We start from the raw sequence: 16350 nt of genomic DNA, 5'->3' as shown, positions 1-16350 counted from the left end.
GTGAGGTCATATTAGTTGGTAGCTCAAAAGGTTCAGATGCTACAGAAGTTTTCATGAGAAGACCTATGTCTCATGGTCTGAAACACTGCTGCAGCTCGGCGACGTTCCACTGCAGATGCTGATGGCGGATGCGGTGGATTGAGACGGGGCCCATGCAAAGAACCTGATATCTGTAGTATAAACTGACAGATTTGTATTATACTATTTAGATTGACTCATGGGTGTGTCAATGGATGTTGAAGGATTAAAATTGCTGTCACTATTTTAACTTTATAAATGTAGTTTAGGAATGTAAAGGATTTCACATTGTTCCGACACGCTTACTGCTGATAAATATACACTGGGTTAAACTAATGGTAGACAAAATATATCAGTAGAGCCAATATAATAACTGGCTTATGAAAACACTTCTCTCAGGATGCAATGTTTTAAAAATATTTTGATCTTAAAGATATATGCTTTCTACCCCAGGTCCTCATTTAAAAAACAGCCCGAGCTATAGGTTGGCGACACGGGTGATTTTTAAAAGGAATGTCCAAGAAAAATAATTGAATTTGGTAAATTTGCAGTTGGCCTGAATATGTGGTTATATGTGCATGCATATTCACTGCAGTGTACAAAACATTAGGAGCACCTGCTCCTTCCATGATAGACTGACCAGGTGAATCCCAGGGAATGCGATTTATCCCTTATTGATGTCATCTGTTAAATCCACTTCAATCAGTGTAGATGAGCCCTGCGACATGGACTGTGTGCTATTCAGAGGGTGAATGGGCAAGACAACAGATTTTAGTACCTTGAAAGGACTGGACTGAGATGTCAACCCTTAGGGGTGATTATCAGAATGGGACTAAGTGAACCACAAATGTTGTCAGTCAAACCTGTCTAAGATGGCTGACATCAATCTTACTATTAGTAACAAAATGGCTTGCTGCTCTAAAGGGGAGTTCATCTCCCTCCATTTTATCACACGCTATGATAGTCTGTCAGCCCAATGGGCTATATCGTTGGCCATGTCTCACGCTAGTTTTAATCCTAAAGGTTAGGTGCCAGTCTGTTTTTGTTAACTGTGTTCTGTGCTTATCTGGGATATCAGTCAATAATTTCCACAGAGAAGGACTCTGTGTTTTACTGTGTGCTAATCTGATTTGCATGTCTGTGTGTCGATCCTCTGACCGCTGTTCTCCTCTGAACTTTGAACTATGAGGGAAGGCAAATAGAGGATGGGCTGAATGCACATTTTTGAAAGCTCATTTTGGAGATGGGACAGGATGGGAGATTAGATGTTGTGGTCCCAACTGTCATCTAGTTAGTGGTAACAGATGATGCACCTTGACCCCGGTCTGAACAGAGCTACCATACTTCATCCTGTCTAGTTTTGGAGACCATGAAGACCACAGTTCTGTTTTTAGTTTGCTCTTAAATGTATGTTATCTGCTAATGTAATGGAATGTCATAAAAGATTGATCAAAGGGAGAGATCCTAATATGTATGTACATACAGTGGGGCAAAAAATTATTTAGTCAGCCACCAATTGTGCAAGTTCTCGCACTTAAAAAGATGAGAGGCCTGTAATTTTCATCATAGTTACACTTCAACTATGACAGACAAAATGAGAGAAAAAAAATCCAGAAAATCACATTGTAGGATTTTTAATGAATTTATTTGCAAATTATGGTGGAAAATAAGTATTTGGTCAATAACAAAAGTTCATCTCAATACTTTGTTATATACCCTTTTGTTTGCAATGACAGAGGTCAAACATTTTCTGTAAGTCTTCAAGGTTTTCACACACTGTTGCTGGTATTTTGGCCCATTCCTCCATGCAGATCTCCTCTAGAGCAGTGATGTTTTGGGGCTGTTGCTGGGCAACACTGACTTTCAACTCTCTCCAAAGATTTTCTATGGGGTTGAGATCTGGAGACTGGCTAGGCCACTCCAGGACCTTGAAATGCTTCTTACGAAGCCACTCCTTCGTTGCCCGGGTGGTGTGTTTGGGATCATTGTCATGCTGAGAGACCCAGCCATGTTTCATCTTCAATGCCCTTGCTGATGGAAGGAGGTTTTCTCCCAATCTGCAGAAAAACAGCCCCAAAGCATGATGTTTCCACCCCCATGCTTCATAGTAGGTATGGTGTTCTTTGGATGCAACTCAGCATTCTTTGTCCTCCACGACGAGTTGATTTTTTTTTTTACCAAAAAGTTATATTTTGGTTTCATCTGACCATATGACATTCTCTCAATCTTCTTCTGGATCATCCAAATGCTCTCTGGCAAACTTCAAACAGATGGGCCTGGACATGTACTGGCTTAAGCAGGGGGACACGTCTGGCACTGCAGGATTTGAGTCCCTGGCGGCGTAGTGTGTTACTGATGGTAGGCTTTGTTACTTTGGTCCCAGCTCTCTGCCGGTCATTCACTAGGTCCCTCCGTGTGGTTCTGGGATTTTTGCTTACCGTTCTTGTGATCATTTTGACCCCACGGGGTGAGATCTTGCGTGGAGCCCCAGATCGAGGGAGATTATCAGTGGTCTTGTATGTCTTCCATTTCCTAATAATTGCCACCACAGTTGATTTCTTCAAACCAAGCTGCTTACCTATTGCAGATTCAGTCTTCCCTGCCTGGTGCAGGTCTACAATTTTGTTTCTGGTGTCCTTTGACAGCTCTTTGGTCTTGGCCATTGTGGAGTTTGGAGTGTGACTGTTTGAGGTTGTGGACAGGTGACTTTTATACTGATAACAAGTTCAAACAGGTGCCATGTAATACAGGTAACGAGTGGAGGACAGAGTAGCCTCTTAACCTGTAGTGACGCCCAGCCTGTGAACGGGACCGTTATAATCATCATCTGACACTAATTAGCATAACGCAACGGACATAAATCTTCCTATTCATGAAAATCACAAGTTAAATATATTGGAACACAGCTTAGTATTTTGTTTATCAGCCTGTCATCTCAGATTTTCAAAATATGCTTTACAGCCAATGCTAGACAAGCATTTGTGTAAGTTTATCATAGCCTAGCATAGCATTATGCCTTGCTAGCAGCAGGCAAACTTGTCACGGAAATCAGAAAAGCATCAAATTAAATTGTTTACCTTTGATGAACTTCGGATGTTTTCACTCACGAGACTCCCAGCCAAAGTTAATTTTTTTCCCAAAAGGAGAAATAGAACCATTTGTTCTTCACGTTTGACTGAGAAATCGCCCGGAAATTGCGGTCACCACAACGCCGAAAAATATTCCAAATTAGCTCCATAATATCGACAAACATGGCAAACGTTGTTTAGAATCCATCCTCAAGGTGTTTTTCTAATATCTATTCGATAATATATCATTTTCGTTTTTCACTCTGACCGATTGGAGTAATGGCTACCTCCTGTATTTTACACGAGAATCTCTCTCGGCGCCACCATGTGACCACTTACGCAATGTGGCCGTCTATGGCTATTCTTCAACAGAAATGCGTAAAACTACGTCACAATGCTGTAGACACCTTGGGGAATACGTAGAAAGCGTAAACTCGTTGATGGTACATTCACAGCTGAATTAGGGAGTCATTGAAACGCAGCGCTTTCAAAACCTGGGGCATTTCCGGATTGGATTTTTCTCAGGCTTTCAACTGCAACATCAGTGTTATACTCACAGACAATATCTTTACAGTTTTGGGAACGTTAGTGTTTTCTATCCAAAGCTGTCAATTACATGCATATTCTAGCATCTTTTCCTGACAAAATATCCAGTTTAAAACAGGAACGTTTTTTTTTTCTCCAAAAAAGAAGTTACAGGTCTGTGAGAGCCAGAAATCTTGCTTGTTTGTAGGTGACCAAATACTTATTTTCCACCATAATTTGCATATTCATTAAAATCCTACAATGTGACTTTCTGGATTTTTTTTCCTTCTCATTTTGTCTGTCATAGTTGAAGTGTACCTATGATGATAAATTACAGGCCTCTCTCCTTTTTAAGTGGGAGAACTTGCACAATTGGTGGCTGACTAAATACTTTTTTGCCCCACTGTACATGCATGCAATACCTTTCAAAAGGTTTGGGTCACTTAGAAATGTCCTTGTTTTTTAAAGAAAACCTTTCACCCCCCTTTTTTTTGTCCATTTTAAAATAAGATCAAATGGATCAGAAATACAGTGTAGACATTTCATGTTGTAAATTACTGTTGTAGCTGGAAATGGCTGATTTTGTTTATGGAATATCTACATAGGTGTGTAGAAGCCCATTTATCAACCATCCACTTCTTTGTTCCAATGGCACATTGTGTTAGCTAATCCAAGTTTATCAGTTTTAAAAGGCTAATTGATCATTAGAACCATTTTGCTGTCATGTTAACACAGCTGGAAACGGTTGTTCTGATTTAAAGAAGCAATAAAACTGGCCTTTTAGTAGTTGAGTATCTGGAGCTTCAGCATTTATGGGTTTGATTACAGGCTCAAAATGGCAGGAAACGAAGTCGTCTCCTATTCACTGTTGACTGGTGTTTTTGCAGGTACTATTTAATGAAGCTGTCAGTTGAGGACTTGTGCGGTGTCTGTTTCTCAAACGAGACACTCAAATGTAATTGTCTTCTTGCGCAGTTGTTCACCGGGGCCTTTCAATCTATTCTGGTTAGAGCCAGTTTGCGCTGTTCTGTGTGAGGGAGTAGTACATAGCATTGTACGAGATCTTCAGTTTCTTGGCAATTTCCCACATGGAATAGCCTTCATTTCTCAGAACAAGAATAGACTGAGTTTCAGAATAAAGTTATTTTGTTTTTAGCCATTTTGAGCCTAATCGAACCCACAGATGCTGATGCTCCAGTTACTCAAATCTAGTCTCACTTTTGTCAGCCTGCCAAAAACACAAACGTCTTATTAATTTCCAGCCAATGGCAAAAACAAGGTCTAAAGTTCAGTGGCTCCAGTTGTTTGGATCTGGGGCAAGGGCTTTTTTCCCCCAGGGATAATGCAGACTTAAAAAATGTTAAATAAAATGTATGAGCAAGATGATAATACAAATGATCGCATTTCAGATGCCCATATCCAGGGCTGCTTAGGGAAGCCTGGTGATTTCATTAGTGTATCTGTTTGTACAGCTGGGCATGTGTTGAACCCTGCCCACTGTGCCCATGGCTAAACAACCATGTCTCTGCTCCAGAAGTGCCCAGGATTGATGACATGGCCTGTATGCTAGGTTCTGCACAATTAGTAGATTTCAGATCAAAATTGCAGTATTGGCATGTGCAATATCCATATCATAAGGCTGTGATTTTATTTGACAATCCGTTAAAGCTGCAGTATGTAACTTTTTGGGCAACCTGAACAAATTTACATAGAAATATGTGTTAGATCTGTCACTCATTGAAAGCAAGTATAAGAAGCGTATAAGAATCTGTTCTTAGTGCGTTATTTCTATGCTTCCCGTTCTTTAGTTTTAGTTTTTGCATTTTATACTTTGGGTTTTGTACACCATCTTCAATCAATGGAAACTACAATATTTTGGGTTATGTGGTGATGTGGGACACAAGTGTCCCTGCATGCTGGTGAGAGAGAAAGGGCATTGGTCGTGTTGGAAACATGAATGCTGCTAGTGCTAACGAGAAGTCGATTTGGTGCCAATGAAGGGCGCATCTTCATTGGAAATAGCAGTATTTTGGCTACAGGGCGATATCAACCAAATGCAAGTGTTGTGCTTGATTGATTGCCGATACATTTTCAGGCTCAAGTAAAATATTTTGCCTGCGCTACAGACTGATATACCGGTCCGCTAATACAGGACTATTAACGGCCCAGTGCACGACTTTAGTGAAGCAAAAATTCAGGGGGTGCTGCAACACCCACAGCAACCCTACTTCCTGCTGCTGTGCAAGTCTCCATCCCAAAGCTGTATAACAAAATTAAGGGAGAAGTTGAAACATGCTACTTTGAAGGAATGGACCAGACTACAATGTTTTGGACACAGGCTGCATCTTGCAATCAGTAGGCTACGTATTACATGTTTTTCAGGTACTTTGATTTATTTCAATTATCATAATGATTGAGCCTACAATCATAATCTTCCTATTCCATCTACTGCCTATGGCTGCCTGAATAAATAATTAACTTAGGTTATTTGGGAACTCATGTGCTGTGCTAATAGCACACTATATTTTGATTATGTTTGTGGGCCTCCCAAGTGGCGCAGTGGTCTAAGGCACTGCATCCCAGTGCTAGCTGTGCCACTAGAGATTCTGGTTCGAGTCCAAGCTCTGTCGCAGCCGGCCGCGACCAGGAGACCCATTTTGACCAGCGTCATCGGGATTAGGGGAGGGTTTAGCCGGCAGGGATTGTCTTGTCCCATCACACACCAACGACTATGACGGGCGCAATGCCCTCTGACACGGTCGCCAGGTGTATGGTGTTCCCTAACCCTAACCCTAACCCAACACATTGGTGTGGCTGGCTTCCGTTTTAAGCGGGCATTGTGTCAAGAAGCAGTGTGGCTTGGCTGGGTTGTGTTTTAACCGTGTCTGATGGTATTACTAAGTGTTTGAAAATCGACCTTTGCCTCTCCCGAGTCCGTATGGGAGTTGCAGTGATGGGACAAGACTAACTACCAGTTGGATACCATGAAATTGGGGCAAAAGTGTTTGTTAATATGTAGGTGTAGTAATAATATAAAGCCGATAACAATGTTAGAAAATATTTGGTTCTGTGTTCAGTTAGCACAGTATGTATTAATTTGTTGATCTCATTTTAGAAGTGATGTTCTCTACCCTGACACTTGTTTTAACCATGTCTGATGGAATTACTAAGTGTTTGAAACTTGCAAAATCACTATCTGGCCCCCCAAAAAATCACAATTAGATATTTGGTCTAAATCATGTAGCCCTACCGTATGCCACCATGCGTTTCTCCCCTGACGGGTCACGTGTGTGCATCTCACCCTGTCTTACCCTCGCCTGCTCTTACCTCAGTAAGAATAGGATGCTGCCCACCTGCTTTTTGTTGTTGTTGGGGCCCTTCAGCTCACTTTCGCCCCTATAATTGTTGCTTTGATAACATGCAAAACAAGGAGGCACAACATGGTGCATTGACCTGATGTTTTTTGGAGAGTGTAACTCGTGTGCTGTCTCCCAGACCAATCAGAGCAATGCAACCACGGGGTGCGCGTTAGCTGCATTAGCTAAATAAGTGTCATTTATTTGACAGTGCAGGTGATGAAGACTGGCTCCAGAGTTCTTTACACATTTAGAGATGTAAAAAATAGTTGACAAAAATATTTAGTTCAGAAAAACAAACTTACTTGGCCTACAGCAAGATGACCTTGACACAGGCAAAACGTCTCAATGGCAGAGATTTAGTAGTAACAGCCTGTTACCTGAATGGGGAGACCGAGGATCCTGTAAGGACTTGCCCCATCCTGGCAGAAACCATGCACATTCTCATTGCGTTAAAGGTGCAGTCAATCTACACAGGACCTTCTAATAAGCCTGTTTGCATGGGCAGGAATTTTGGCTTGACTGGTGACATCACCAGGTGGTAAATTGGTTTATAGACTAATAACAGACATCCAAACCTCTCTGCCAATAACAGCTAGTTTTCAGTTTCCCCCTCCCCACTAAAAATCTATTTTTGTCCATTTTAATGGACAGCTATTATGGTAAGATAATCGTTACCAATAAATTATTTGATATTGATATAAAAATGGCTGCATTGGCCATTTAATGCAAACAAAGACATCATTAGCATAAACATTAGCCTAACGTTTTAGATAAACAATGAAACACCCCTTAACTGGGATAAACCAATTACATAAAGGGGTGTAACCTGTGTCTAAATCTGTGGAATTTTTCGATCTCATCCAGGGTGGCACAGCGTTGGGCCAGTAACCAAAAGGTTGCTGGTTTGGATCTCCGAACTGACTAGATAATCAAAAAAAAATGTATCTACCCTTGAGCAAGGCACTTAACTCTACTTGCTCCAGTAAGTTAAATACGAAGCCTAAACATTTTTTAAGTAAATTATTACCAGACTCTAGTGTTTGTTCTTTACTTGATACAAAGCATAATATTAGAAGGGGTTAGCGATTTTAATCTAGCAAGCCGTTTGTACCAAACAATCAGTCCTTTTTGTGTGTAAAGAAATGGAGGGAAATGTTCCGACTTAGCGATGGCTCACAGGCACATGGTCAGTGACTTAACGCGGCTCACATGGCCCCCTCTCCTACGGCTCCCCCATCTTTAATGGTTTCTGGGTCGTTTGCTCTGTGTGAGTGTCTGGTTAGATAACGTCAACACTTTCTTCCCTTTCATTTGATGTCCTGGAGCTGTGCTGTTCTGTGGAGGCTACTGGTGGTTGGTTGATGTTTCTCAGGTCTGGAGGGACAGACAATGGGAACAACCTGCACTTTCAGTGTCGTGACTGGTGGCAAAATGAATAATTCTGATTATTAGTTGTGCCTGAGGCACTGAGGAGCAAGGTCTATTGCACAGCAACGTGACATGCAACCATCCTTTTCATTCTCTGAGTGAGGCTCCAGGCAGGCAGTCTTTTACTGTCATATGTCTGTGTTGGAACATCAGATTTGTAATGGCAAGAACTCACAAAGACAAGAAGGTCACAGCACTTTAGTGTAGGGGGTGTGTCTGACCAGACGAGGACATGGATGCAGTCGAAGCAAGGGTGGCGGATCCTTGACCTGGGTAGATCACATGAAACTTCTGTAGCTTAATAGTGTACTTGTTTTACATATGCTTCCATCCAGTGAAACTTGCAGAGCATGCATTGTTGCTTCACGTGTTGATACAGCTGTCTATTTACTGGGTCTTGTTAGCATCTGCTCAATGCCTAAATGGTATTGACCGGACTGAGATTTGTGTTCAATGCACAGCATTGTTGGTGGGTGGATCATGTTTAGAAAGAAAGCGATTATCCCCATGTTGTGTAGAGTTCAAAGAGAATTGTTTTATGGGACAACTGGTTCTATCCTTCAAAATTACAATTAGACCAAGCTACAAGGCAAACCAAAATACAACAGATGTTGAAAGTGCAAGCTCACTACTACACAATTGGGAATGTTAGTCCTCGTTTCCATTTAGGTCTCTGTGTTTGGGGTGTGATGGTGATCAGGAGCCCATGTTTCAGTGATTGGCACAATGACGTGAGACTGGCAATGTGCGACTTGTCTAGCGTTGGGGCAGCCTGGCCTTTTTATTAGGCATTGATCTTTATGCAACTCTTAGCCAGTCAAGGAACAACTTGATGTTTCCTTCCAGAAATGGAGGCTCCCTTGTCTGTATACATTGTTTTCAGCTTCTTGCTAAGCGTGCAATCATCACTATTTAATGGAAAAACAACTTGTTTTTCTGCTCTTGCCCTGTCGTGAACCATGGACAAACACACTAAATGCTCCAACCAACCAGTGCCTTTGTCAACAGAAATGGATAACAGCTGTTCAATTATTCAAATCTTGGCTAACCCTTTGTTGGTTTCCCTAGTACAATGGTGAATAATGTTATGGCCTGTGGTAGTTCTGATTTTGATTTAACTATGTCTATCAATCAACACCCCACGTTGGCATTATTGAATCCCCCCCCAAAAAAAAAAAAAGAAAATAAATAAATATATATACTCATTAAGAAAGAAAGAAATTCCACAAATTAACTTTTTAACAAGGCACACCTGTTAATTGAAATGCATTCCAGGTGACTACCCCATGAACCTGGTTGAGAACTCGGGAGTGGCTTCGGGATAAGTCTCAACGACCTTGAGTGGCTCAGCCAGACCCTGATCAAACATCTCTGGAGAGTCCTGAAAATAGCTGTGCAGCAATACTCCCCATTTAATCTGACAGAGTTTGAGAGGATCTGCAGAAAAATGGGAGACAAAATGGGAGAAACTACCCAAATACAGGTGTGCCAAGTCATACCCAAAAAGCCTCGAGGCTGTAATCGCTTCCAAAGGTGCTTAAACAAACTACTGAATGTTAAGGGTCTGAAAACTTATGTAAATGTAATATTTCAGTTTTTTTGGTCATCTATACCGGTATGTTTGCAAAATGTTTTTAAAAATCATCTGTTTTTGCTTTGTCATTATGGGGTATTGTGTGCAGATTGGTGAAGGGGGGGAAAAAACGATTGAATCCAATTTAGAATAAGGCTGTAACATAACAATGTGTGGAAAGTCAAGGTGTCTGAATACTCTCTGAATGCACTGTACATGTAGGTGAAAGGCAGTAAATAGAACATTTTCGGGCAAGTGATCATAATCATGGGGCAACCCAAAAATACTCCTGACTTGTCCGACAGGAGAACTGCCCTTCAGTACTTAATTTCAATCGCATTATTTATTCTGCTCTGGTCTGTCCAGACGATGCCAGAGGGTCTTTAGCTGTCAAAGGAAATGAGAGGCAGAGTGCGATTGAAAAGGCTTCAGGCGTGTTACCTCTGGTGTGCATTACTTCACTGTTGTTTTTTTCATTGACAGGGCCAGATGGTGTGTTCGTATTGACTCACTACATAGCCAATAACGGGCAGAATCATGGGGGTGTTCTTTTTGTCTTATGCTAATTTCTCCAACACCTGTCCCTATAAAATTAGATGCAACAAATGCAACCTGTCTGATACATATGGGAAGGACAAAGACCTGTGCCAGACCACTGATCAACTACTCTCGCTCCTCTCTCGTTGCAGTGATGGAGACAATGGCTGTGAGCACCTCAGTGGTCGTGCCGGATGAGTTCAACCGCAACATGCCGCGCATCTGTGGCGTCTGCGGCGACAAGGCCACCGGCTTCCACTTCAACGCCATGACCTGCGAGGGCTGCAAGGGCTTCTTCAGGTGGGTACTGACCAGGACGGGGCATACTAGGAATGGTGGAGCAGGAAGGGTGGTCCAGGGTTGTGTTCATTAGGCACCAAACAGATGAACACGGGGAGGGACTACCTGGACTTGACAATTTGCGTTTCTTATTAGACCATTGTTTTGGCCTAATGAACATGATGTAGTGAAGAAGCTTGTCGGGCTCCAGGGCTTATACAGTTCAAACAATTCACACCGTTTGGACAATTATCTGAGGGATGTGGCTGGAGTTATGTAACCACTCAAATTTCCATAGACCGAGCTATCGATGCAAGTTCTGACCTTTCATGAAATCAACATTATAGTTTTAACCATGTTTTGAGGCCGTACAGTGTTTGTTTACAATTGCATCGTTTGCTAACAAAACCCCCCAAAATAGCTATACTTTGGGTTGCCATTGTGTGCAAAATTTTAATCAAGCTCATGAGGCATTTATAAGTTGTGTTTGTCAAGAATCAGTGGGTGGGGGGGCGCTAGAGAGCGTGCTTTGCTAGAGCTCCGCTCTATTTTGAAACAAATTAGTATTTATCTTAACCTCTCACGACCTATAACTTCAAACAAATATGACAAAGGGAAAAGGCACCAAAAAAGGGGGCGCTAAACAAGATAATTTGAATGAGATAGACAACGAACCAATTTTAATGTCGCCAACCCACGAGGAGTTAGCTGAAGAGCCTAGCTTCCAAGAGTTCCCCACAGAGCGACATACTGGCTGCCATAAACTCACTAAGCAAGAAGGTGGATACAAGGTTGGCTGATATCTCAGAGTATTGGGACTTTGGCTGAAACTGTTGAAAGCAACTAAAGGAATGGTGCATGAGGTTGAGCAGATGACAGTCGATCACGAGGCCAGGCTACAGGACATAGAGAAACAGTGCGCAATGTTAAAAAATGACAACAAAACCCTGAAAGCCCGACTGGAAATACTCGAGTCGCATTCAAGATGCCAGAACATCCGAATATGTGGGATCCAGGAGGACACTGAGAAAGGAAAACCCACTGAATTTGTCTCGGAGCTGATACAGGCTTTGCTGGCGAGTGAACACTTCAAAACGGCCATCCTGATCAACCGCGCACACAGATCTCAGGCAACGAAGCCGGCCAAGGGCGGGCCACCAAGGCCATTCACTGTACGGCTGCACTATCCCCAGACCCGGGATCTCATCCTCAAGCTGGCTAGTCAAAAGTTCCCCCTTAACAACAATGGAGCCAGGGTGTCTTTCTACCCAGATCTTATCTTGGAGGTGAGGAACCAACGGAAAGAGTATAATGAGGTACGCAACAAATGGAGGGTGGCCAACATCCGATATGGATTCCTCTTCCCAGCCCGGTTTAAGGTGGCAGTCGAAGGATCAACACTTACGTTTGACAACCCAAAAGAGGCTGATCTGTTCTTGATAAGCAAGCTCCCTGGCAGAGGATACAGAACGGCTGTGTCAGCCGGCTAAATGACCAAATACAGGCCAGGAATGTGTTTGAATTTCCGGCCTATGTCTTTTCGATTAGAAGATCAGAAATTGGGACTTACAGGGGCAAAAAAGTATTTAGTCAGCCACCAATTGTGCAAGTTCTCCCACTTAAAAAGATGAGAGGCCTGTAATTTTCATCATAGGTACACTTCAAATATGACAGACAAAATGAGAGAAAAAAATCCAGAAAATCACATTGTAGGATTTTTAGTGGATTTATTTGCAAATTATGGTGGAAAATAAGTATTTGGTCAATAACAAAAGTTTATCTCAATGCTTTGTTATATACCCTTTGTTGGCAATGACAGAGGTCAAACATTTTCTGTATGTCTTCACAAGGTTTTCACACACTTGCTGGTATTTTGGCCCATTCCTCCATGCAGATCTCCTCTAGAGCAGTGATGTTGCAGAGGCGGCAGTGTAGCCTAGTGGTTAGAGTATTGGACTAGTAACCGAAAGGTTGCAAGTTCAAATCCCCGAGCTGACAAGGTACAAAATCTGTCGTTCTGCCCCTGAACAGGCAGTTAACCCACTGTTCCTAGGCAGTCATTGAAAATAAGAATTTGTTCTTAACTGACTTGCCTAGTAAAATAAAGGTAAAATAAAATAAAAATGTTTTGGGGCTGTTGCTGGGCAACACGGACTTTCAACTCTCTCCAAAGATTTTCTATGGGGTTGAGATCTGGAGACTGGCTAGGCCACTCCAGGACCTTGAAATGCTTCTTACGAAGCCACTCCTTCGTTGCCTGGGCGGTGTGTTTGGGATCATTGTCATGCTGAAAGACCCAGCCACGTTTGAGTGAAAACCTCCCATCAACATCAATCTTACGATACATGGCCCCATTCATTCTTTCCTTTACACGGATCAGTCGTCCTGGTCCCTTTGCAGAAAAACTGTCCCAAAGCATGATGTTTCCACCCCCATGCTTCACAGTAGGTATGGTGTTCTTTGGATGCAACTCAGCATTCTTTGTCCTCCAAACACGACGAGTTGAGTTTTTACCAAAAAGTTATATTTTGGTTTCATCTGACCATATGACATTCTCTCAATCTTCTTCTGGATCATCCAAATGCTCTCTGGCAAACTTCAGATGGGCCTGGTCATGAACTGGCTTAAGCAGGGGGACACGTCTGGCACTACAGGATTTGAGTCCCTTGCGGCGTAGTGTGTTACTGATGGTAGGCTTTGTTACTTTGGTCCCAGCTCTCTGCAGGTCATTCACTAGGTCCCCCCCGTGTGGTTCTAGGATTTTTGCTTACCGTTCTTGTGATCATTTTGACCTCACGGGGTGAGATCTTGCGTGGAGCCCCAGATCGAGAGAGATTATCAGTGGTCTTGTATGTATTCCATTTCCTAATAATTGCTCCCACATTTGATTTCTTCAAACCAAGCTGCTTACCTATTGCAGATTCAGTCTTCCCAACCTGGTGCAGGTCTACAATTTTGTTTCTGGTGTCCTTTGACAGCTCTTTGGTCTTGGCCATTGTGGAGTTTGGAGTGTGACCTGTTTGAGGTTGTGGCCAGGTGTCTTTTATACTGATAACAAGTTCAAACAGGTGCCATTAATACAGGTAACGAGTGGAGGACAGAGGAGCCTCTTAAAGAAGAAGTTACAGGTCTGTGAGAGCCAGAAATCTTGCTTTTTTGTAGGTGACCAAATACTTATTTTCCACCATAATTTGCAAATAAATTCATAAAAAACCCTACGATGTGATTTTCTGGATTTTTTTCCCCCTCATTTTGTCTGTCATAGTTGAAGTGTACCTATGATGAAAATTACAGGCCTCATCTTTTTAAGTGGGAGAACTTGCACAATTGGTGGCTGACTAAATACTTTTATAAAATATATATATATCCCATTTAGCAGACGCTTTTGTCCAAAGCGACTTACAAGTCGGCTGGGGCCACTACTTTTTTACATATGGGTGGTCCCAGGGGGAATCGAACCCACGACGCTTGGCGTTGCAAGCGCCATGCTCTACCGACTGAGCCACACAGGACCCTTTTTTGCCCCACTGTATATACTACAATTTGAGACGCCTTTTCAAGGTAATGTATCACGATCATAAGGTTGAGGCAGTGGTAATAGCTCTTGATGCAGAGGAGGCGTTTGATCGGATTGAGTGGAAGTATATGATGTCGGTTCTGGAGCACTTCGGGTTTGGAAAGGAATTTATTAATTGGATAACAATTATTTATGCACACCCAATGGCATCCGTGGTAACCAATCAATAAATGTCGCAGTCATTCCGCCTGTTCAAGGGGTGCCGACAGGGGTGCCCTATTTCGCCTGCTCTCTTCGCTATAGCCATGGAACCCCTTGCTACTCGCATTCGGGCATGTGCCGATTATAGCTTCTGTTAAAATGAAGGACACACAGCACAAAATTTCCCTATATGCAGACAATATTATTTTGTTTTTGTCCAAGCCTAAAACTTCTATTCCACCCTTACTTTTCTTGATAAACACATTTGGCTCCTTCTCTGGCTACAAGTAAACTGGCAAAAAAGTGATGCCAATATCACGGCCTGTGGATATGCAATTACTGCAATCTACCCCGTTTAGAACAGTGATGGACAAGTTCACAAGCCTTGACATTGTAGTGACGAGACTTTGATCAGCTATTGAAAACGAATTGGGACATGAAAATATATCAGCTTAAACAAAATATAGGTTTTTGGAAAACTCTGCCTATCTCCTTGGTTTGTCGTATTTTTTCTTTACCTCTTCTAATGTCTACCCAATTTCATACCACAAAGCTATTTTAAGAAACTGGATTCAATAGTAACTCCATTTTTATGGGATAACAAGGCAGCCAGAATTTCAAAGAAGCATGCAAGTACAAGATAGAGGGGGGCTTTGGCCTTCCTCACTTCAAACTGTATTATTGGGCTGCTAATCTGAACATTGTCTTTCTGGAGGGAAAGTTTACCTGCGATGAGACAGAAGGATATGCCTGCATGGCTTTTGATTGAGCAGGCCTCCTGTCAACGTTCCTCACTCCCTGCACTTGTTAATAGCCCATCGTATGTGAAAAAATCCACTTATGACTCTAACCCAGTCATTTGTCACACGATCTGGAAACAGATTAGGCATTTCATTAACATACCCACTGTATACATTGACAGCCCGATTTACCTGAATCATGCTTTCTACCCTGCATTGGATGATGTGGTGTTTTCACAGTGGAGGGAGAAGGGGCTCACAACAATTGGTAATCTATACGTAGATGGTCAGTTTGCTTCATTTAAAAAATTACAGGGAAAGTTCAACATGCCAACAACAAATTTTTTCAGATGCCTCCAAATCTGGAATTTCGTAAGGACACATATCCCACAGTATGGCATGAAGCCAAAAAGTCCTACATTAGATAGCTTGATTCTTGTTAAACCCCATTCAAAAGGGTAGGTCTCTAGACTGTATGATGTGCTACAGGCCCACAGAGGTATCCAGACACCATTAAAAGGGCTTGGGAACAAGAACTTGGTTCAGAAATCTCAGATGAGGACTGGGTAGAAGCTCTCAGGAATATAAACCACAGTTCTGTGAATGCCAGACACAACCTTGTACGGTAAGGTGATACACAGGTTACATTACTCAAAAGTAAAACTGCATAAAATATTCCCGGACACCTCACTACTGTGTGAGAGGTGCAAGCAGCACGTCGAGGGGACATTGACCCACTTATTCTGGACATGTCCTAAATTACATGTTTACTGGGCTCTCATTTTTGAATACTTATCTAGAGCCTTTGATAGAGTTTTATCCCCAGACCCATGAATCACTGTTTGGTACAGCTGATGGGAATAACCAGGAAGGGAAACCTGTCTCTTTGTACTCTATTAGCCAAAAAGCTCATATTGCAATTTTGGAAATTGGAGACTGTACCTACCTTTTGAAATGTGGTTACGGGATTTATGGTGTGTAAGACATATGGAAACAATACTTCCAATAGAAGTCCAATGTTCTACAAAATATGGCAGCCGATACTGGATAAATGGTCTAGTCCCGCTTCATAACTGGGTTGACGATCTGCTGCTACTCTGTGCTG

General features: G+C 42.3%; 1 protein-coding gene across 4 annotated transcripts in view; it reads left to right on the top strand.

Annotated features, from left to right (window-relative positions):
- The window catches only part of LOC135528187 (vitamin D3 receptor A-like), an 84342-nt gene that overhangs the window by 34800 nt on the left and 33192 nt on the right, over positions 1–16350 (top strand). For all 4 annotated transcript variants that reach the window (XM_064957091.1, XM_064957093.1, XM_064957092.1 and 1 more), the window contains one exon: positions 10661–10808. In XM_064957091.1, the coding sequence (XP_064813163.1) occupies positions 10661–10808 (148 nt within the window). The remainder of the gene's footprint in view (positions 1–10660; positions 10809–16350) is intronic.

Source organism: Oncorhynchus masou, chromosome 33 (genome assembly GCF_036934945.1).
Source record: "Oncorhynchus masou masou isolate Uvic2021 chromosome 33, UVic_Omas_1.1, whole genome shotgun sequence".
In the NCBI taxonomy this organism is placed as follows: Eukaryota; Metazoa; Chordata; class Actinopteri; order Salmoniformes; family Salmonidae; genus Oncorhynchus; species Oncorhynchus masou.
This window is presented reverse-complemented; position numbering and strand designations above follow the sequence as displayed.